The sequence below is a fragment of the Gobio gobio genome, assembly GCF_949357685.1.
Source record: "Gobio gobio genome assembly, chromosome: 22".
NCBI lineage: Eukaryota > Metazoa > Chordata > Actinopteri > Cypriniformes > Gobionidae > Gobio > Gobio gobio.
This window is the reverse complement of record NC_137118.1, coordinates 17,934,148-17,957,777: the sequence shown is the minus strand read 5'-3', so window position 1 is coordinate 17,957,777 and position 23,630 is coordinate 17,934,148. Positions and strand designations below refer to the sequence as shown.

Below are 23,630 nucleotides of genomic sequence, written 5' to 3'. Positions count from 1 at the left end.
ACAAAATTCTAAAGAAGGCTGCACGCTTCTTTCTGCAGGATAACAGATACATTTAGGATAAATGTTTGTAGGCCAAGACCCGGAACGGAATTAACATTATAGCACTTCTGGTTCCATTGTACTGAAGTCAATGTGTTTTTGGTTAAATGCCGGAAATAAGGTCTGTGGTGAACACAAGCTCAAGATATTTTCATGTTTAATCTATGACATTAAATACAATATACTGCCAAAAGTATTGGGTCACCCCCCAAATCATTGAATTCAGGTGTTCCAATCACTTCCATGGCCAAAGAATGAGTCACTCTCAGGAGCTCAGTGAATTCAAGCGTGGTACTGTGATAGGTTGCCACCTGTGCAATAAGTCCATTTGTGAAATTTCCTCACTATTAAATATTCCACGGCCAACTGTTAGTGTTATTATAACAAAGTGGAAGCAATTGGGAACAACAGCAACTCAGCTACGAAGTGGTAGGCCACTTAAAATCACAGAGCGGGGTCAGCGCATGCTGAGACGCACAATGCGCAGAAGTCGGCAACTTTCTGCAGAGTCAATAGCTACAGACCTCCAAACTTCATGTGGCCTTCAGATTAGCTCAAGAACAGTGCGTAGAGAGAGCTTCATGGAATGGGTTTCCATGGCCGATCAGCTGTATCCAAGCCTTACATCACCGAATGCAATGCAAAGCGTCGGAAGCAATGGTGTAAAGCACGCCGCCACTGGAGCAGTGGAAACGTGTTCTCTAGAGTGACGAATCACGCTTCTCTGTCTGGCAATCTGATGGACGAGCCTGGATTTAGTGGTTGCCAGGAGAACGGTACTTGTCTGACTGCATTGTGCCAAGTGTAAAGTTTGGTGGAGGGGGGATTATGGTGTGTGTTTTTTTTTTTTTTTTTTTTTCAGGGGTTGGGCTTGGCCCCTTAGATCCAGTGAAAGGAACTCTTAATGCTTCAGCATACCAATACATTTTTGACAATTTCATGCTCCCAACTTTCTGGAAACAGTTTGGCGATGGCCCCTTCCTCTTCCAAAATGACTGTGCACCAGTGCACAAAGCAAGGACCATAAAGACATGGATGAACGAGTTTGGTGTGGAGGAACTTGACTGGCCTGCACAGAGTCCTGACCTCAACCCAATAGAATACCTTTGGGATGAATTAGAGCGGAGACTGTGAGCCAGGCCTTCTCGTCCAACATCAGTGCCTAACCTCACAAATGCGCTTCTAGAAGAATGGTCCAAAATTCCCATAAACACACTCCTAAACCTTGTGGAAAACCTTCCCAGAAAATGTGAAGCTGTTATAGCTGCAAAGGGTGGGCCAACTCCATATTCAACCCTACGGATTAAGATTGGTATGTCATTAAAGTTCAAATGCATGTGAAGGCAGGCATCCCAAAACTTTTGGCAATATAGTGTACATCAGTAACACCATCTTGTCATCTTCTGTCGCTTGTATTTACTCTTCAAAATGTATAAATTCATTGTGTTAATTTGTGAAGATTATCCACATTAAAACAAAGTGTGTAAGAATCAAAAGCTTTTGTTGGTCAGATTTTCAGGCAATAATCCAAAAAATATTATTGGGTTTTTGTTGAGGGAATCAGGGCGATGCTTACTTTGTAGGTTTGGCCAACAAAAATGAGTTATCACTGCAGCAGTCTATTGCTAATATTGCATTTTAGTACAGAGGTAGTTTTTGTAGTTTAGTACAGTTTTGGTTGGAGGCGACATATATTCTTCCTGTCTGCAGCTTTTGTTGTCACAGCTTAGGATAGTCAAAAATAGTGAAGTGTTCATGAAGAAGTGCATGTTCATGTTGTGCCATCAGCCAGTTAGTACTGTCATTTCCTTGCAACTCCAGAGCAAATGGTCGCATTTACCCCTGGGTAAAAAAACCCAAAAGTGGCAAGAACTGGACACTTGTTTCCAAGAGGTCCTGACCCAGCTGAGCACCTACCATTGAGATGAATGGGAACCCTAATGATATGTTTCTCCAGGTTTGAAAGTCTTTCTGTTTAGTGACACTGGTAATGCAAAAATGGCACACTTCACTTTCACTTTTAAAAGTAAATTACAAAGTATAAAATGCAGTTTGTACATCTTACCTTCTTCCGGGTCTCTTTCTGTTTCTCTCTGAAGTCTTCTAATTTTTTTGCTTCCTCCCTCATGGTTTGGGCCAAATGCAGATGAGACAAACTCACATTTTCCGTTTCTAAACATGCATTTTAAACAAAGGTGGGTGACCGAACAATAAACTGCAATCAATACATTTTCAGACAGTATTTACTTACGTAATTTGAAAACATCAAGTGATCGTTTCAGGGTGCTAAAAACAGACAAAACATTGATAAGTAACCAACGTCCATTTTGTGCAATAAAACTATTGTAAAATTGCTGACATCAGTCACTGAAAAACAGTTACACTTTTTTTTATCACCCCATAGTAAGAGGAAAGGCACTAACCACAAACCAACTACAAACATGTGACCAACACAGAGACTGTTTAGGTTTGAAATTATCTAATACAGCACATCAACACAGCTCTGTTCAAATGTTACCTTTTTAAAGGGCATCAGTAAATAACCAGAACAACACAATAACATTTCAAATGACTTATAAAGTTAATTTAAGGCAAGACACCACAGGTGAATAGAGTAAAAAAAAACTAATAGAGATCACCATACTTCCCCATTTGATTGATTACATTAAGAATGTCAACAAAAATTGTATTACAAGTTTTCCGAAATGTGAAGTTTAAATATGCAAATGAGCTGTTGTCTAATTAAATATGCACTCATTTGCATACATCTCTAGAACAAAAATCTGAACATTGAATGAAGTCAGGTTCAAAATTCTTGTTCCTTTTTTTGGACATATTAGAAGCAAAGGTTTTTACAGAGGGTATTTTGGATATCTCTATCACTCCATAAATCAGAAAATACTGTCAACAGCCAGAGAAAAGTTAATTTTCACAATTTTTTAGGAATAAAATGTATAAAATCAGACCAATTATACATATATGAACAAACCCCTCCGTTAAAACCTTCAGAATATAGATAGGAAGAAAGCTGTTTTGGTATGTAATTGGTATGTAATAAACGTTTGGTATGTAATTGGTACTGAAGTTAGAGATTGCTGGCTCAGTGCAGGAGAAAAAACTCATTTAGAGAAAACGCCCTTTAAAGATGTGTATTGTAATTGAAATCTACAGACGCAAATAGATGTATTAAAGTATAAATTTGGATGTTTCCTTTCCACTAATCTGAAAAAAAAAAAAAAAAAACACTTTATGAAAAGCCAAAAAGCACATCTCAACACTGACAGATGCATATGTTTTGCCTGTAGTGTCTCGCCGTAACATATTTCTGGCTAAACAAATAAAATAATTGAACAGCTAAAACAAGACCACAACCTGAAAAGAGTAAGTGGTGCATTCATAAGTGGTTGTGGGCTTTAACAGTGCTTTAATGTGGTTGTAAAGGTGCACACCTCCAAGTCTCTAATATGACTCAGTTTCCTCCTTTTATAGTCTGATTGGTTATAATATTATAATAGCACACTTCTCAACAAGAAACCTCATGATTTGATGTCTGCAATTTGTAAAAAATATAACCGAAATATTACCTGTAATTAGACATTGGTACTTACTTCATTTCACTGTGTCCACACACTTTCTTAGACAAACCCAGCAGTTCCTTGGCGTATTTCTCTTCTATTGCAGCTCTGAAAAGTATGTTTTTATAGTTTAGATAAATGTTTTGTACGCAAGAAGAAATACTAATATTAATAATGAGTTTCAATCAGTCAGTTTGTTTGCCTGAAATGTATTAGTGAATACAATCACATTTCTACTAATTGTATGAAACATGAATATTGAGTATATTTTGTTTCATACTTTCTATATTGAGAAAACTTTTCCACACAGCTTTGATATATTTTTGATATAGCTTTTGATATATATTCATCCATGTTTAACATGCAGATAAATCTTAGTAAATCATTCATAGTTTTTTTGTCACTAGCGAGACATTAATCAGTCTGACTACTAGGCAAATAAGATGGTAAGAAATTGGATTACAAATAAACTGTATTCTGCGCATTAACATTTGTTTCGGGGCATCATTTTAAAATAACTTTTTTAATATATTCATTTTGATTTCATGTTGACATTGAACTCTAGTAACTTAAAAGGATAGTTCACTCAAAAATCTAAATTCTGACAATATTTACTCACCTTATGTCGTTTCAAACCTGTATGAGTTTCTGTTTTCAGCTGAAAACAAAAAACAAGACATTTTGAAGAATGTCGGTAACCAGACAGTCGACGGAACCCATTGACTTCCATTTTATTGCACACAACAACAACAAAAAAAGTAAATGGGAAACTGTACGACGATTACCAAGACAAAATATCTTCTTTTGTTGTCAGGAGGAGAAAGAAACTCATACAGGTTTGGAACAACATGAGGGTGAGTAAATTATGACAGAATTTTCATTTTTGGGTGAACCATCCATTTAACAGAGTATGGAAACACTTATAACTGTAAATCATTTTCACATGAACAACAGGAAATCTTGCAACAATGCTCATCATGAGGCAGTAAATTCCGTGACATTCATGTGAATGCACAAAGCTGGTCAATTTATACGTGTGTGACCCTCAAGAGTGAAAGTGTAAGCTCGTAACTGTGACTTCTCACCTGGCTTTCATGAAGTCTTCGATTTCTTTGCACGTCCTTTTGCCATCATTCATGTGCTGGATGATGCTGTCATATCCAGCTGTGCTAGTGATATCAGTGTTCTTAACCCACAATTAAAGAATAATATCGAAAGAAATAAACAAAACACATTCAAGTAAATCTGCCAGGAATCCACACAGTGCCACATTTATCACTAATTCCTCACTGTAGCCTTCAGAAACATGGTGGTTTGGGCTGTTGACTATCATTAACCACGAGAGCCCATCACAGTCTCTGTAATTTATAAGTCTGAGGGGCAGACATAGCATCATACCCAAAGCCACAGTCAACATGAGATATGGTCCAAAATAAAAGCTAAGAAAACAGAACTAAATGGCACTTTAGTGCCTGCTTTGCCAAATAAGGTCTCAAAGTTCCCAGGCAGGGATGACCAATACTTTAAGAACATGCAGTCATAATTCTGTTTTATTTGCAATGTATTATTTTAGAAGGAAATATCTATTTGGGTTGTTTAATGGACTCCTTGGCCACTCAGTATGAGCTGACCATAGGCTAACTTACTTCCCTTAAGGGAATTGACGATATGGGAGTTTCGATATGTAACAGACGAGGTTAAAATCGTTTGAAAATTTAACGTTATACCACATCAGAGTAAACTGATAATCATTTATTATGGTATAAATAAAGTCTCTTTACTATAGCCAACGTTTCACTAAACATCAACGACAAAAACCTTACCCAAAAACTATCCTTGAAATGTAGTTCTCTCATTTCTTCTGCTGCTGTTTGCTCTCACAGAAAGAGACTCTGAAGTTCCGTATCAGCCTGTAATAACGCAGTGACTGATTTCACACCGCAGAGATGGTCTGATGCACATCAAGAGTATAAAACACTCGCCTCAGGGTCCTAAACGAGCATCTTTCACGTCTGTCCAGAGAGCGAAAGTTGTGGTGGAACAGCAAATGGACTCAGTCACAACCTTTCGTGGACTATTTCCACCACCTAGTGGCCGAACTGTGAAGTTGCATTTCATATCGCTCAGTGCGCTCAAGTACTTTCGGTGACTGACAGAAATGTGCTACAACTGAAAACAGCATTTACCTTAAAACACCTCTAGTTTATGGCTGGATGTGTTAAATACTTCAGATGGTGACTTGCGATGGTATATAACTATGGAATTCCAAACCTGCCATTATTAAAAATAAATAAATACATAAATAAAAATAAAAATAAATGTCAAAAAATATATATATATATATAAATAAATATACATAGAAAAGCAAAACAACGAAAATAAATAATTATTTATACATTTATTTCCTTATTTATGTATACATTTTTTCCATATTTATTTATTTATTCTTTTATTTATTTCCACATTTATTCATTTCTACATTTATTTATTTTTACATTTATTTCTACATTTATGCATTTCTACATTTATTTATTTCTACATTTATTTCTTCCTACATTTATTTGTGCGTAGGGTAATGATGAGGGCGTGGTTTACCTCAGACATAGCAATCGAGCTCAGAGTAGGCGAGGGCGAAGGGTTGAGGCCACAGTGACACCCTGTGGTTGACATACAACAAGTATAGCTTACTGATGTTCATACTGTCTGTGACTTCGATAGGTATATGGTCAAAATCTTAAATCTTATTGTATGACATGGATAGGCTACTCTTTATTCCGGACATGGCCATAGAACATCGTATGGTCTGGATTTGTAAAATGTCCTGGGCTAACAAACATGATCAGCAACCTCTTCAACAGACAGGGACTCTGAAATGGAAGCGCTTATATTTTCCATAGCGGTCAGAACACACAGAAAGGAAGCTGCACGTATATATAGGCTACAGTCGACACAAGCTTATTGATCAATGCATTTGAAACGAGACCACTTACTCACTTCACATTCATATTTCCTATTTGACAAACACATTAGAGCTTAGATTGGGCTCCAGAAAAAATCAAGCCCGTCCCTAATAAGCTTGTGTCGACTCACTGTAGCCAATATATATGTGCAACTTCCTCAGGGGCGCCGCTAGCAATTTTGGGCCCTATGAAAGAATTTGATCTTGGGCCCTCTACCACACCAACCTAGCTATCCAAAATCTTTGTCTGCAATTTAATAATACTGACCAATTAAACTCCACTCGCTCAACCCAGAATGCCCCAATTGGCTGATGAAACATTGATTAAAATTAAGATACAATTTATAGAAAACAAAACTTAATGAAGTGGTCACAATCATGTCTGATCAACTCCATTCATCTTATGATGTGTCCTCATCTCATGTAGTTCACTTTTCATAAACGACATAGATTGACAGATTGACAACATAGACATAAAAAAACATTATAATATTTAAACATAAATATAAAAATAAATACCTTAATGGCTGCAACAATTATAGCACAGAGAATTTTCATGTCGGAGTGGGATATGAGTGGATTTTTACCGGTGAGCGTGAGCGGTTCATGAGTGGAGCGTTTTGCTGGATTTTGCCTGTGCCATCATTTTTTTATATTTGTAACTCTTTGGTAGATTATACATTTATAATACATTACTACTAGTACTGTTACTACTAATAAAACCGATCTCTGGGGGCCCCCAAAGTGTGTGGGCCCTTAGAATCGTCCTAACTTTCCCCCCCTTAGCTGCGCCCCTGAACTTCCTTTCTGTGTGTTCTGACCGCTATGGAAAATAGAAGCGCTTCCATTTCATTGTCCCTGTCTGTTGAAGATGTTGTTCATGTTTGTTAGCCCAGGACATTACAAATCCAGACCAGACGATGTTCTACGGCCATGTCCGGAATAAAGAGTAGCCTATCCATGTCATACAGTAAGATTTAAGATTTTGACCTATCGAAGTCACAGACAGTATGAACGTCAGTAAGCTATACTTGTTGGATGTCGACCACAGGGTGTCACTGTGGCCTCAACCCTTCGCCTTCGCCTCTGAGCTCGATTGCTATGTCTGAGGTAAACGACGCCCTCATCATTACCCTACGCACGAATAAATGTAAGAAGAAATAAATGTAGAAATACATGAAAGTAGAAATAAATAAATGTAGAAATGAAATGAATAAATGTGGAAATGAATAAAAGAATAAATAAATAAATATGGAAAAAAATTAATGTATACATAAATAAGGAAATAAATGTATAAATAATTATTTATTTTCGTTTTTTTTTGCTTTTCTATGTATATTTATTTATATATTTATTTATTTTTCTTTTTTATATATATTTGTATATTTATTTATTTTTAATAATGGCAGGTTTGGAATTCCATACATTTTCTTGTATATTTTCAGCGCAGATAATGTTTGCCTGGTGAACCTGCTCATTTTGCGAGTCTGTTGAGTGTTATTTACTTACTACGATGACTATTCTACGATACTAACTGTAAATGCTAACATAATTTAGAATTACATAATAGGTTTTGTTTCATTAATACAGTGTATGCTTTTTTTCTTGATTTACCCCGAAAGAATGGAAGTGAAATGTGACAACATGCCCCATAGGTGGGGCACATTGTAACATGACCAAATGACAGCTTTAAGTGTTATCTGATATAATTAAAAACATATCCAAGACAAACTAAAATATTTTGTCAACAAAATACAATTATTAACTTTTTTAAATAAAATAATGGCATTTTATAATCATTAAAAATATACTAATTTTTGAGTTTGACAACAAACACATTGCTAAATACAGCTAAACAGCATAGTTCAAAACGTAATAATTAATAATTTCCAGGGGCGCCGCTAAGGGGGGGAAAGTTAGGACGATTCTAAGGGCCCACGCACTTTTGGGGCCCCCAGAGATTGGTTTTATTAGTAGTAATAGTACTAGTTGTAATGTAACAGAAATTATAAATGTATAATCTACCAGAGTAACAAATAAAACACAATTCCGTCTTATTTCTGCAAATTAGAGATTTAGAGCCCTACAGAGGGCAGAGAGAGGGAAAACGGCCTGACAATTACTCACCCATTTCTTCAAGAAGAAAGGGTATATGTTTATTCGCGGAGCTTTCTTTGCTGTAATGTTAGCGCTAGTTGCATGGCCAACCACTACCTGATAGTCTATTCAATAGGTTACGTTTTTCACCACTGAAAATAAAAATAATGTAATTTTGCCTTTTGTAAATGTGACTTATATAATGCATTTAATGTCAAATAATAAAAAATAATAACAAAAGTAGGCACTTAACGGTTTCTATTGATAGATATATTTCTCATGTCAGTCTGTGCGTCAAGTATTCGCTGTGTTTTGGTTCATTGTTGTGAACGTGAGACAGAGACAGAAAAGTGCATCCTGTTGTTTTCTTTAGTTTTCAAAGGCTTGACATTTTGTAGTCATTTTTAATGTACACAAATAAAATGACTATTAATAACAGAGTATTAAGTTGTTTCCACTGCTGAGGGAAAAATCCAAGTGATCGCGCTAGCGCCTATGCCATTTTGACGTTGTAGCCTGTTCATTATCAAAATAAAAAACAGTCATCGAACATATACAAATTTCAGCAGGCTTTATGTTCACAGCTGCTAAGCACGAATTCCAGTGCAACGCCCCAGTTAACGGTCATGAAGTGCAAGATGAGATGTGTAGCTAAACTAAACAGCTGTGTTACGATAGAAGTGCGACAGAAACAATCAGTTTGCAAAGACTGTATCAACCAATACTCAGCTTTGGGAAGGGAAATATGCAGGTCAGGAAGGAAAATGTGATGGAGATGAGAAGCAGGTATTGTGCTTTTTAACACAGATATATCATTAAATTGCTGCCAACGATTTTGGATCGCTATAGGTTGGCCTGTATGTCTGGTATGGTAGGGGGCCCAACCTCATATTCTTTCATAGGGACCAAAATTGCAAGCGGCGCCTCTGATAATTTCTGAACATTGACTCTCAGTCATTATTCACCCTTTTCTCGTGGTTTCTCAAAAGAATTCATAAAAGTATAGAATATAATGGCATATTTCTAACAGGGGCTCATTGTAACGCAGTGTTAAAAACGCAGCCCACCTGCACAACTTGGATTTAAATCGCGGCTCGTGTCTTCTGATGGTTGGATCAGCATTAAAGAACCATCTCAACTATTAAATAACAGATATAAGATTAAAATAATATTGGATTTGTCTTATTTTAAATAAACACAAAAAACAGAGATTAAAACTAAACTTAAGTAAGAAATGTACTTTTGCTATGGTTAAATACATGTTCAGTAATATCTTCCAGAGATTTTTTAATTTTGGCGCTATTTTTTCTCTAAATAATTTTGATATGGCAACTAGTAAATACACTAAGTTTCGTCATTCTGGCATGTGTGGAAAGGGTTAAAACATGCATGTTACAACTAACCCTGCGTTAGGTCGTGCCCCGCGCTCCCCTACAAATCTTTTGTAACATGTTATACTTTTGTTCTATTTAACACATCCTTGCAAAACAGAGGCATTACTTTCTTTTAAAAACTTTAAATGGTAGTTTTTCTGTACTTTTATTATTTGTGAGAATAATTCAAAACAAAACGAAACAATCCTTGGTGTGTGAATTTCTCTCATCTTTATTGAAAACGAAGGGCACAAATTCACACCCTATCTCTCTAGCAAAACCCTTTGAAAACCCCAACCATGAAACGTAAAGAAAAATACAATGAACAACTACTTCAATAAAACCTAATCTAAAATATACATACAAAGTGTCCTGGTCATCACATTTGCTTTGTGAAGCATATCGCTCTACAAAGGTAAAAACATAGTAATTACACATTAAGGCCCAGTTTCACAGACAGGGTTTAGATTAAGCTAGCCTTGTCAGTGAAACCGAGGGTAAATGTTACTTCAAATTTATGACTAAAATCAGGTCTCTAAGACTATGACCTGTCCCTTGACTGATTCAGAGAATGTATAGATACTGTGTTTGGGCTTTGGAGGGCAGCAGAAGCAGAACTGTAGAGTGAGAATCTGTTTTAAAAAAAAGCATCCAGGTTGCCAGTGAACTGCAGGCAGGTCTTATATTTTCTTCACGGCGTCGTCAATCTCATTTATCTGCTCTTTCAGTTGGTTCCACTGCTCTGGGTTCAGTGAAATACCTGTAATAAGCCCATAAAACAGAACTCTGGTAAATAAACAACTTGGCTCACGTATACACAAAATGCATCTGAAGACATATTTAGTTTTTTGAGCATTAGAAGCTGGCAAGTTTGATTCATTCCAAATTAACTATTTGTTTGCCTTTTGACTCGCCTTTAATTAGATATACTTATTTACTGAAGCATTCTATGTATGAAAATGTTGTTTATTACAATGTATTGTTATATTGGTGAATATGAAAAGGATTAAAATGATTCCGCCCAGTGCAATGCATTGCGATAAAAGGTATCTTTTCCATGATAATTAAGATATTTTTGTTCTAACTAGCCAAGGCAGCAATAAGCGACGAATAACAAAGGGTTTTTTGTTTTAGAAATGGTTTCTCTCCATTTCACACTAACAGATGTTGATATCTTTTATTTTGACAGGCAATACCTGGTTGCACACCATACATCTTAAGTATGTAAAATATTAACACAGCGAACCAAACAAACACCTAAGGATAAAACTAGACACATTCAGAAGCCAAGACCATAATCAGAAGGAGCGATTGATTCCCTAAACACACAATTTAATCTGACTGCACTTAATTTTTAGTTAAAATAGGTTTGAAATCAAACACACTTTCACCGTGTGTAATCTATTGTGCATTGAAAATGACCCCATAGCACCATCTAGCATCCAAGTTGTAAGCGTTCACTTTTCTTCCTAGGGCTGTGTGATTTGGGGGAAAAAAATCGAATTGCGATTTTTCTGGTTAAAATTGTGATTGCCTGATCGTCATCCCATTGATTGAAAACATCTAAAAACAGGTGGAGCCTAATTTCACCATCAAATTAACTGCTAATCCTAGAGCTTCACATACTTTGCCACTCACAGATGTAATATTCAATAATTTTCCTGAATAAATAAATGTAGCTCCTCTTAGCAGTGTATTTTTAAAGTCGCTATGAAACCGTGATAGTCTTTTCTTCCCTATTATGATGTACATTATGATGTACATCCAATGAAACGGCTTCTGGAATGAGAATAAAATATAGGGCGGGACTTGATTGGATAGTAGGAATTTGGGTGTTGCTAACTAAATGGAGGCAGATGTAAATGCCAGTTTGCAGTCAGTTGTGGAGGATCATTTGTCCACCCCTTTACTGAGGCATATGTACGGTGGCCGAGAAGTGCAAACCAAAATCACAATTACAAAAACAAAATAACAAATTCAAAAACAAAAATTATAAACGCAATGGAAAGTCTAAAAGCAAATTAACAAGTTAGAAAAAAAAAAACAAGTCAGAAAACACAACGACAAGTCGGACAAAACGGAAAAGGTAGGTATATGTGGCGAATGGAATACTGACCGCTGATTGGACGAGACATCTGTCAATCAAGAATGTATGGCTACAGCTGGAGAAAGTTGATTCGCGTGCGCATGTGTTTATATTAGAGATATCTAGTCTACGATAATAATCGTTTTTTTATGATCTGCAAAGCTGCAAGCTAAAATTGTGTCACTCACTTTGCAAAAAACAATCAAAAACATTATTAGAAAGCAGTTATAATGCCCCAACATTCCAGGGGTCTCATTTATAAAATGTTGCTTAGAAACTGTCCTACGTTTGATCGAAGATCATTTCGTCTCATCTTTTTTCGTCAACGATATTGTATGTTGATATAGTGTACTCTTATAGCGTGCAGTGTAAATGCATTTTGTAAATTCCCTTTCCTTGCCAATGGAAACTTTTCTTGGCAGAAGCTATTCTAGATGTCATTCTAGATTCTAGATGCCATTTAGTGCAAATAGATTATCATATTGTAGGTCTATTAAGTAGACTACCTGTTAGACACTTTATTTTTTATTTAAAATTAAATGCCTCTCCAAGCTGATAAGCGATGGGTATATGAAAAAGAAAGGGATCGGGAAAAGGGAGACTCGTACTCAGGTTGCTCTCTTATCAGATCGGGTTCAACCAGACACTGGTAGACATATTTAATATGAAAGTTTTTCTTTTTCCATAATTAATCGCACTAAATTAGCCTTTAAAAAAAGAGACGCTCTAATATTTACACATGCACACGCAAATCCACTTTCTCCTGCCGCAGCCTGCTGTACATTCTGCATGTCTTGATTGACAGAGGTCTCGTCCAATCAGCAGTCAGTATTCCATTCGCCACCTATACCTACCTTTTCCATTTTGTCCGACTTGTCGTTGTGTTTTCTGACTTATTTTGTTTTTAGATTTGTCTTTGTGTATTCGGATTTGTTATTTTGTTTCCAGAATTGTTATTGTGTTTTCTAACTTGTTCATTTGTTTTTTGGACTTGCCATTGCGTTTATAATTTGTTCTTTTGTTTTCGGAATTGTGATTTGTTTTGCACTTCTCGGCCACCGTACATATGTCATGAAGAGAACAGACGTCGTTTCAAAGGGGTGGAGGTTAACATTTTGAATAAGGATTACGAGGGCACATGAATTAAAAAATGTGCACGGAAAAATCATTCATAATAAACAGTAAAGCAGCCCCGTCTCACTGATTAAAAACACATTGCTGAATCGCTTCCAATTAGCATTTCTACGGTCACATTTGAATCCATGAAAAATAGACACCAACCTTTCCTGCCGGGTTTCATTTCCCCTTCCTGGTCCATCCAGTATTCCCGGATATCAATAAGCACTTTTCCCTTGAAATCCCGAACACTCACAAACCTCATCTTTCCTATCTTAAAAAATAACAACAACAATATAACGTACAATATATACAGTGTGGTAATGCTATATCGAGTAAAGCTAAAAATTGTCACCATATCTCTGTTAGATCATTCACCTGGAACATATTATCATTTTTACTGCTGCTGCTGCTTTTGGAGGCAGATGACACTTTTGAAGTTTCTCCACTTTTTTGTTTCTTTGATGGCTTCTCTGGTGGTGCCTGCCTCTTTCTCTTAGCCTGAAAAAAAGAATTTTAACATTGTATTGAAAGCCAATAACAGGAACTTTGGATTCCACATGATGATAGCCCTACCCATCGAGGGACCTGAGGTCTGGACGTAGTGCGAGAATTTCAGCATGATGCTTCAGTTTTAACAGTCAACATTTCACATCCTGATAGCAATCAATAATAGAATTGGTCTAAATATTAAGAAAATGCAAATATGTCTTTTGTGGAAGACACAGGACCGAAAATGTTCATCCAATACACCAAACGCTACTTTTCATTTATTTTAAATTAACAGATAAAAACAAAAGACTAAACTGGTATTAAAGCTATGTTATCCAATCTTTGCTATCCAGAATAGAAATGCTCATATGTATGTTCTGACAACATGAAACTGGTGGCTATTCTCAAGAAATATCCACATTTTTTAAGCAAATACTTTTGGATAATATGCACATCTTTCAGTTAGTTAAAAGTGTAATGTGGGGTTATTTGTCTCCATACCTTTGTGTCAACTTCACTGTCAGAGTCACTGTCTGAGGAAGAAGACAACACTTCCTTTGACTTAGGCATTCTGAAAAGGACAATATAATTTAAATGAAAAACCAAACCATAATTGTGAAAAAGCATATATTGCACTAATACATTCAGGGCTATGTTGCTTGAAACTCATTTTAGAATAAAATATTCATAATCTACGTGCAGGTAAGTAACAACTTCATTATGGTTGCATCCTCGTGCTTTGCAATGATGCAGTCTATGTCTTTAAAAAAAAAATCCATTTATTTTCCAAAGAAGCAATGCTTGCATTTACGCTTGTTGTGTTTTGCAGATATTAAATTAGTGGAAGAGAACATGATTCAATGGCGCCGGTCGTTTACAACTATTATAAGAACAAACAAGGCCGAACAAATGAACGCGCAACAAAATGGCTATTTGCCAACATTTTTTCAATGAAAGAATCTGTTATTGCAACATGTCGGCCGATATTATAGTTGTACCCGAATATTGTACTAAGCTGCATATATCAAAATACTTACGTGAAGTTTTAAGGTAAATGTAGGGTAAACTGAGTTGAGAAACAGGATCAATTCGATGCGCGAGATCGTCCGTTTCTGCGAAACCGTGCTGTTGAGCGCGCGATTGCAGGCTGTACCAGGAAGCGCCCTTGAAGAACTGGATTATGGGAAGTGTATTTTTTTGAATATCCGTTACCAGAGCTAAGTTAAAGGTGCACTGTAACATTTTTTCAGTAAAATATCCAAAAACCACTAGGCCAGTGTTATATTTTTTGCTCAGTTGAGTACTTATAATATCCCAAAATGTTTCCAACTATTTGTAAATCGTGAGAAATTGCTATTTGAACCAAGGAACCTTGACGTGTGAGGGAGTCTGCGTTACCCTCGGTTTCCGGTTTTATTTTGCTGAAATGCTTTACTCTTACTGCAGTGTGCAACAAGTGTCATATCAGCTCCCGAGCGAACGCACAGAGTAACGTCATAACTTAATTTTCAACACACTCAGATATATCTAATATGATAATCAGAGCTGCGTTACCTCATACTCATGACCGGAAAAGCATAAGTGTTGCAAACTAACGTTACCCCATGTGTGCACGGGAGTGGCGCTGATAATAAACCCCATGTGAAACGTCAGATAGCCTGCCTACTTGAGTTTTGCTTGCACTTGGCTGAAGCCATTCTATCCGGTTTCTCTGCAAAGCAAATGGAAAGACGGTTAGCTGGTTTACATCGACAAAAAGTCAGCGCAAATAGGCAATTAAAATTTTGAAACAAGTTATCGGCTACGTTCATACGTTGCCATGGTCGTTGACGTTAGTACACAGTATATAACGTAACAGCTATGACAAAACGTGTTTGTCAGAAAATATAGAACATGTTGAAATAGTTTTGTTGTTGTTGTATATATACACTTTTACCTACCTCAGTCACGACGAAGCCGAAAGTCCATTATTTGTGCTGCAGAACCAGGGTCGTGTCGTGACGCACTTCTCAAAATGTAACTCCAGATGTAGTGTTAAAACACGCTCCTGAACACCAATGAATGAACGCCAAAATACAACACAGCCAGGGAGTATCCAATAACACACACGGTAGTCAAAATTAAAAAAATTACTCAACAAATTTAACTCATTCACACTTTTTTGTCTAACTCATGATTTTTCAACTCCTGAAATTTGCTGTGTACAGCAAACGGCCAGCAGGCGACTACACACATTCCTCCAGGGTTGGTGACATCAACAGGCTCAATATTTACATAAACCCCTCCTCCGAGAATATTAAATAAGGGGGGGTGAGGCCATTTTGTATCGCGGCGCTGTTGTGGTATTGTTAGGCTGGAGTGTTGTTGCCGCGATGCCAAGGAAACGCTGTTATTTTCATCTGGATTGCAGGTCTGGGGTACTTGCTCTGTTCAGCCTTCTTTGGGACGGGGGTGCGTTGCAGAGCGTTTAACATACAGCATGTTGCACGTGTGTATGAGACAGCGGGGAATCAGGCGCGCGCAGGGCTCCCTGCAGCACATCTAACAGAGGAAAACATCCACCGTCTTCGCGATTTCAATGCCAGATTTGCACAACGTCAGCTGCGTGAAAAAAACACTGCCGGTGCGTGGATGCACGACGCGCGCACTGCACATTTCACGGAGGACAACACAAACTTCCACAAACTTCGCGAGTTCAATACAGGATATGCACAACGGCTTGTCCTGAAAGCTGGATTTACAAACAGAAGCTGTTTACGGGCCACAACCTGTAAGTCTGATTTATTTTTCATCGATGTGTTTTCCTGTAATAGGTTGTAGCAAGGAAGTAAACAGATGACAACACTGTTCTGCAAACCAGTCTGTTAAATGCTCATTCATACTTAACGTTATCCGACGAACACCTAACGTTACAAACACTAACGTTAAAATCTCAACAGCGAACCTGGCATTAGTGTAAATGATTCTTTGATTAGAGCTTTTATGTATTGTTTATCTACAGGCATGCTAAACATGCTTCTGTGTGTGATTTGGCTAACTTACTAGTTAAAGCCAGTGCTTAGTGTTCGTTTTGGGTTAATAGTTCTTGCGACAGATATTTGGCTATAATCGTTCTAAAAATACAAAAGTTAAAGTGCCATTCAGTAGCGATCACTATAGATCCGCAGTCTTTACTCTTGAGGACTGAACAGGTTCTGCTTGATCATCTTCACTCAAATGTTCTGGGTCTGATTCGGGCTCATTTGGTTTTATTGACGCCGTTGTTTCTATGACCAAAGCACAGCCTCCGGTAAGGGGCGTGAAGTTTCCGACAAACGTACACTAGGCGGTTAGCGAATCACAACACACTGGGCCAGCTAACCAATCAGAGCCCACTGCGTATTTTTGAGGGACTGGCTTCTTACAACCCGGAAAGCATCAGACCGTTTTACAAGGAGGGACAGAGCAGTGTAGAATAAAGGTCAAATATATGAAAAATAAGGCAATTTTTTTTTAAACGAAGCATGAACACATGTTACAGTGCACCCCACAAACACAGTCAAGCCTTCAAAAGAATGTGTTTTACCACCCCTTTAAATGAAGTTTAACCAAAAAATTCAACAAAACTTTCGTTATCATATCACAATCATTAGTATTATTATTTTACCTCCCAAAAAATTCAAACAGTTTAGACTTCTCTTAAAAGGCTCTTAAGCAACATTAATTATTTGAACTAGGCCTATATTTTGGCATTAAACAAAGTGTGGTATTATCACAATCCTTATACCTCAAAGGAATGAACCCTCAGCGGCATAGCAAATGACACTAACTGTTACTTTTTACTTGTTACTTTACTATTTATCAAAATAGTACACAATAATGTCTTGTGATCATTTTGACATTTAGTCTTGTCTTATGTTTAAAAAGAAAAGAACAGGGCCCGTATTTATCAAGCATCTGAGAAATAATGAGTAAATGAGTAAAAAAATTCTTGACTCAAAGCTGCGCTTAAAAGTTAGTTATTAAGCATCTCAATCATACTTTAAGTGAAGTGAAGGACTATATCTTAAGTGTGGTCTTAGAGTGGTCACAAACTGGATTTTGGATGATGGCATAGGCATGAACCAATCACTGAATAGACGTCCATATTTAAAAATATTCTCAGATAAATTCACATTGAAAGGTGAAATTCCTAAGAGGTGTATACATTCAACACACATTTGACAATAAAGAATTTTCAAGACAATACAATATACACATTTGAAATGAAAGATAAACACATTTTCCACCATGTCTTAATTAAAAATGTTAAAATGGTTTGCTGTTAACTGACCTGCCTATAGCCTAGATTTTTTTATATAATCAGCCACCATGGATTCCAAAAGAAAACCGAACTGGCGGGAGGAAGAAGCGCTACTGCTTGCTGAATTAGTTGAACAGCAGAATGTTATAAAAGGCAAGTTTAACCCAACATTTTCCAGCACTGACAAAGATGATGCCTGCTCTATCCAAACAATACCGTTTGATTAACATTTCAAAAACATTTTTCCTCTTCTAAAAAGATTTGCGCACATCTCTCTCTTCAGTGCCATCACAAGCCCCTACTGGCAACTTCATGTCCAGGGTCACATATTTAAAACTTTATGAAGTAAAATATCTAGCTTCTGCCAGACCGCGCTCCATATTCAACTTACGAAGAAAGAAAAACGCCTCTCGTTTAAAACACTTACTACATCATACGTCACGTCAGTTACACTTTTTTCATAAGTTGAAAACGGAAGGCGGTTCACTGCTATTATAAAGCTTGGAGTGTCAGGATATGTATTAATATATTTTAAAAATATATTCTAAATATATTAATATATTTAATAATCTAATCTAAAATGTGGACTTTATAGATGCAAAAACATGTATCAGACATTAAAAATAAAACGTGAAAAATTTTTTCCCCAGTTTGAGAACCACTGAACCAAATTATGCAAAAAAGAAACAACACTGATATGATGCTATCACAATGCTTTATTGATTCAAAAGCAAGAATAAGAAAAGAGAAGAAATATTAATCAAACTTTTAATTTTCTATTAATCATTACTGATTACTTTGAGGTTTATGTTAATGATTGAGCTCCTCTGTTGCTGCAGTGACTCATGACAGGCTATAAAGTACATTTACGGATGGAGCCGTCAACACAGATGACCCACAGCATTCCCAGGTCAGAGCTCACATGCTTGTGACCATTGGGACAGACAACCATTGAGATCCAGTCTGTGCCAGCAGGGATGGCTCGAGTGATGCCAGTTCTGCAAAATTATGGTTTCTTTAATGTAGCATTTGATTTATATCAGAAAATGATTCTTGAAAAATGCATCACTTTTGTTCATACAACATTTAATATGATGTCTGTTTAGTTCACCTTTGGAATAAGGCCCCTTGAGAGCTGACACCAAAGACACTGCCATCAGTTGCTACTTCAATCATGGACAGAAGTCCAGGAATATTCAGAAAGCCGGACCCGGAACAGGCATTGCTAGACACGTCCTGCACGAGACCCAAAGAAACACAAACCAGTAAACCATAGTCACATCAAGAAACTGTGTTTGCTACCTCCACACCAGTTTCTTTATTTCTTTAGTTATGTTAAACAAAATAAGTAAAAAAAAAAAAAAAAACTTGAACTTGTACTCAAGCCCTTGTATTTAACATTGTGACATTACCCTCAAGATCCAGATTTGATCATTGCTGTTCACTCCCCAACAGCTGTATGGGCCACAGCTGTAATACTTCAGCTTCCCACCAATTTGAACCCAAGGAACAGAGCTGGACAGCCATTTGTTGTTACCATCCATATTTAAACAGTATATGTCATCATTCATATTGACACCTGCAACGGCCTGATCACCTCCAGCATCCACCTGTTTGAGAAGGCCTAACAGTACAAATCAACAGGTTGGATGAAAGATTAGTCACTTTAACTGAAAGAATAACAATAAGCTGATGTCATTTGGACTGTGTTTTTAAAAAAAATGACTCCAAGCTAGTCATTAATAACAGATTAAACATATTTTATGATTTTGCACTGCACAGTCAGTCTTTTCACCTCCAATCTGCACAAAGCTGCCACCCTGAAACTTGTAGATGTTGTTTGTCATATCCACCCCGAGCTGACCAGCAGGGCCAACGCTGACGTGCTTTAGAGACATGCCGATCTTTGTGAAGACATTATTATATAGGACAAACACTTCATTTTGATTGTTCACTCCAACCACTGAACCGGACCCAGCGTCTATCTGCTTCAGATTGCCACACACATCCACACAGTTCAAAGCTGTGAACACATGGTGCAAAATAATGAGTACAAATAGACACTTTCAGAAATGAATTAAATACTGTTAAATAAAAAAACAGCATATATATATATATATATATATATATATATATACCAAATCACATTAGTAGCTCACCCAGAGTGTGAAGGAACTGGCAGCTGAAGAGTAGCAGGATGCATGATAAACCTTCATTGCTCTGTTCATAACCAGAAATAATTTAGTGAATTCAAGTGCATTTAATATGAGTAAGGATAAAACATAATAAATATTAAAATAACAGTAATAAAATTAAAGCTGCGAGCAGCGATGACGGGCCCAAGCCGGTGGCACCGCCACGCCGGTGGCATCAGCTTAACTGTGCACGGCAGGCAATATGCATTTAAACAGGAGAATATTTTAGAATCGCTCGAATATGCCACATTTACCGCAGCAACTGGTGCCACTATCACCACAAGCCACACCCATGATGTAATTTAAATCTAGATTAATTTTAATGTCATAGGATAAAATAGATAAAAGTTATCTTTTCCTGCTCAAAATTTTGTAAGTCCAGAAGGCCAGTATTTAATTCAAGGTGTTTGTAGTTCTTTTTTACTAATTCACACTAAAGTGATAGTTTTTTGTGATAGTCTATGATACGAAAGGGTTAAATTATCATTCCCAGAGAGAAAGGCACACACACAAACTCACAGGGTGAGAGAGACACCCCCCTCCCCCCCACACACACGTGCGCGCACACACACTCAAACACACACACAGGGTGAGCCTGAGAGTGAGGGGGGAGGGGAAGGACTGAGAGAGAGGCAGGCAATCTGCACATTGAACAAGATTCACAAGATTTTAACAACAAAAAGAAATAAAATCTAAATGGTGGGAGAAAGTTTTTTTTATTTCACTCTCTGAAAAAATTATTTTGAATATATTTGAAATCAATATGTGTGGTCCAATATAAAAAATAAATGACAAAATTAATAAATGGAACCAAATCACAGAAACAGCAAAGATGATTTTAATATCAGTGTTAGGTAAGAGTAAGATGCGTGTCTACATTTTATGGAAGTTTATTATAAATAGCCACTTTTATAAAATCATGTGAAATTATTGTTTTAATACATTTATATTATATCAGTAAATAATTAATTTAAAGACATATGCATCATCCGTGATCTTGGCAAACACATCACATGACGTTTTTATTTCAAGTGAAAGTTATTTGTGATAGCCTATATAAAAAGGGTTAAATTATCATCATCAAGAGAGAAAGTCACACACACACACACACACACACACACACACACACACACACACACACACACACACACACACACACACACACACACACACACACACACACACACACACACACACACACACACACACACAGTGATAGAGTGAGAGTGAGGGGGAGGGGAAGGACTGAGAGAAAGGCACACACACAAACTCACAGGGTGAGAGTGAGGGGGAAGGGGAAAGACAGGCAGAGGGCATTCCATAGACTTAATGGTTTTTAGGGTTGTAACGATTCGTTTTAACAACGATACGATTCGTATCACGATTTGAGGTTGTCGATACGATTCAAGAACGATATTGGTTAATTTAGAACGATACGATCCGAAACGATTCAGTGACTTGAAATCGATTCAGTAACTTTTTAGCCAAAAATTGTGTGACTGAAATAAATATCTGGATACTGGTCAGTGCAGGTGAAATTTCCAAGATTCCTGTTGTTTCTTGTAAGGGAATCCGGTATATCAATTAATTATGGATATAAACAAACAAGTAAACAACAATTAATGGCAAATGCATTAAAATTTTATTTGAATAAAGTGCAACCAACAGTTTAGGATGAATTAACAGGAAGTTAACCTTTTCTGCTCTCATTTTCAATATTCAATACATATTCAATAAAAGCACAGTAAGTGCAACCAACATTTCAACAGTAGGTTAACCTGCTACTTCTGCTTTTGTTTTCCAACATAAAAATATTACAATATTAATATCAAAAATAAAGTGCAACTAACTTCTCTTCAGGTTTAATTAATAGTAGGTTTACCTGCTACTTTTGCTGTTGTTTTTCAACATTAAAATAATACAAATACAATATTAATATCAAAAATAAAGTGCAACCAACATTTCTTCAGGTTGAATAAACTGGCTGAACCTGCTACTACTCTCAGTTTAATAAACAAACAATATTTAACAAAAGATAAAATGTAACCAACTACTCTTCAATGACTCTACAGATTTCTTTTTCAACAATATCAACATGATCTGACCGCAGAACACTTCTCTGTGCGTTCACTATGTCGCCAGCAGTACTAAAAACTCGCTCTGCTGGCACACTGGTGTCAGGAATGCACAAGTAACAAGCAAGGGTTGAAAGTACAGGTAGCGCTTTCTCCTGGTGGCTTGATAATTTCTCGCTCGTTGGCTTCTCCTCTGCCATGCGCCATGCTATGTTTTGTTTTCTCAAGCCCCGTTCAAACCGCCAGCAACACGCAGCGACAAAGCGACACAATCCCATTCATTTCAATGAGCGCTGCTGCTGGTGCGTTGCGATGATGTCACAGATAGGCAGACTGAATCGAGTAACGTTTAACGCCTTTATCATTAAAAGTGCTAAGAAAAAACATCCATATAAAGTCTGACGTGCTTAAATCCAACGCGTTATTTCCTATGATCGATACAATCGATTGATTACCTTTTAAAACGATGTTAGATCGATATATGTCGTCCGGAAGGCCAACTTGCCGAGCACAGATCGATGTAGTTAGATCATAGGAAAATAAATCGATACATCGATGTAGTAGATGAATCGTTACACCCCGTTTTTATACTGTACAAACTGTACATTCTATCCCCCTACACTACCCCTAAACCTACATATCACACACACACACACACACACACACACACACACACACACACACACACACACAGGGCCGTTTGAAGAAATTTGGGGGCCCCAAGCAAAATGGACATAGAGACAGTGCAAATACTGTTGTTGCATATACTGTCCATAAAATTTGAAAACATTTGCAAAAAACACCACTGTATCATTAAAAAAAATTTTGTAAACCTTTAACCATTTTTAAAACATCTATAAACATTACATAGATAGACGGACCAGATATTCCTAACACTTTGGGAATACTTAAGGGTTACTAGTTGGTTTGTAAACTGTCTATAAACATTATCTAGATGGTTATTATAAAGTTGCAACAGATGACTATAATACCTTGATAAATAGTTAATAAACAGTACCAGTAAAACATGTGGGTTGTCCTGATACTGTACTTCAAAATGTAACAGTGTAAAAATTGCCACAGAATAAAGTAATTGTTCAAGATCCATTGGTAACTTATAAAAATAATGTCATATTTGCAAACTGTCACTACCGTATATATCCCGACACTAGCACACTAAGATAAGCTATGAAAAAAATAATGTTCCTCTGCCTCTTTCTGGTTAAATAATGTTTATAATAATTGTTAATATAGCATGCTATATTAACTATTCAAGGTTATTTATGCATAGCATAAATAATAGTTAGTATAGCATGCTATGCCACTTTCATCAAAACATAT

At 36.7% G+C, this 23,630-nt stretch overlaps 3 protein-coding genes across 6 annotated transcripts in view; all 3 read right to left on the bottom strand.

Moving 5' to 3' along the window:
• Window positions 1-5,703, bottom strand: part of pstpip2 (proline-serine-threonine phosphatase interacting protein 2) — a 31,226-nt gene extending 25,523 nt beyond the window's left edge. Inside the window, exons 1-5 of one of the 4 annotated variants that reach the window (XR_013815622.1) lie at window positions 5,438-5,632; window positions 4,700-4,800; window positions 3,648-3,722; window positions 2,291-2,325; window positions 2,105-2,211 (exon numbers count right to left, since the gene is read on the bottom strand). Coding sequence is in view for 3 of the 4 variants with exons in the window: in XM_079805289.1 (XP_079661415.1) it covers window positions 2,105-2,211; window positions 2,291-2,325; window positions 3,648-3,722; window positions 4,700-4,800; window positions 5,438-5,470 (351 nt within the window). In the remaining variant the exon portion in view is untranslated. Of the gene's footprint in view, window positions 1-2,104; window positions 2,212-2,290; window positions 2,326-3,647; window positions 3,723-4,699; window positions 4,801-5,437 lie in introns of all 4 variants that reach the window. The other 3 variants (XM_079805289.1, XM_079805290.1, XM_079805291.1) reach the window with 3 other exon arrangements.
• Window positions 5,704-10,218: 4,515 nt separating this feature from the next.
• Window positions 10,219-14,912, bottom strand: sub1a (SUB1 regulator of transcription a). Its single transcript, XM_079803898.1, has 5 exons — window positions 14,775-14,912; window positions 14,239-14,308; window positions 13,624-13,746; window positions 13,411-13,519; window positions 10,219-10,803 (listed from the first exon to the last, which is right to left on the bottom strand). Exons 2-5 carry the CDS (start codon window positions 14,305-14,307, stop codon window positions 10,724-10,726), a joined length of 381 nt encoding a protein of 126 aa, XP_079660024.1. The 5' UTR covers window position 14,308; window positions 14,775-14,912; the 3' UTR covers window positions 10,219-10,723.
• A 3,960-nt stretch (window positions 14,913-18,872) lies between these two features.
• LOC307118559 (fish-egg lectin-like) lies at window positions 18,873-20,235 on the bottom strand (the record flags this gene model as incomplete). Its single annotated transcript, XM_079804214.1, is given in 6 exon segments — window positions 18,873-19,017; window positions 19,131-19,255; window positions 19,432-19,643; window positions 19,815-20,042; window positions 20,179-20,220; window positions 20,223-20,235. Coding segments are annotated over 6 exon segments (765 nt in total).
• Between the last annotated feature and the right edge of the window lie 3,395 nt (window positions 20,236-23,630).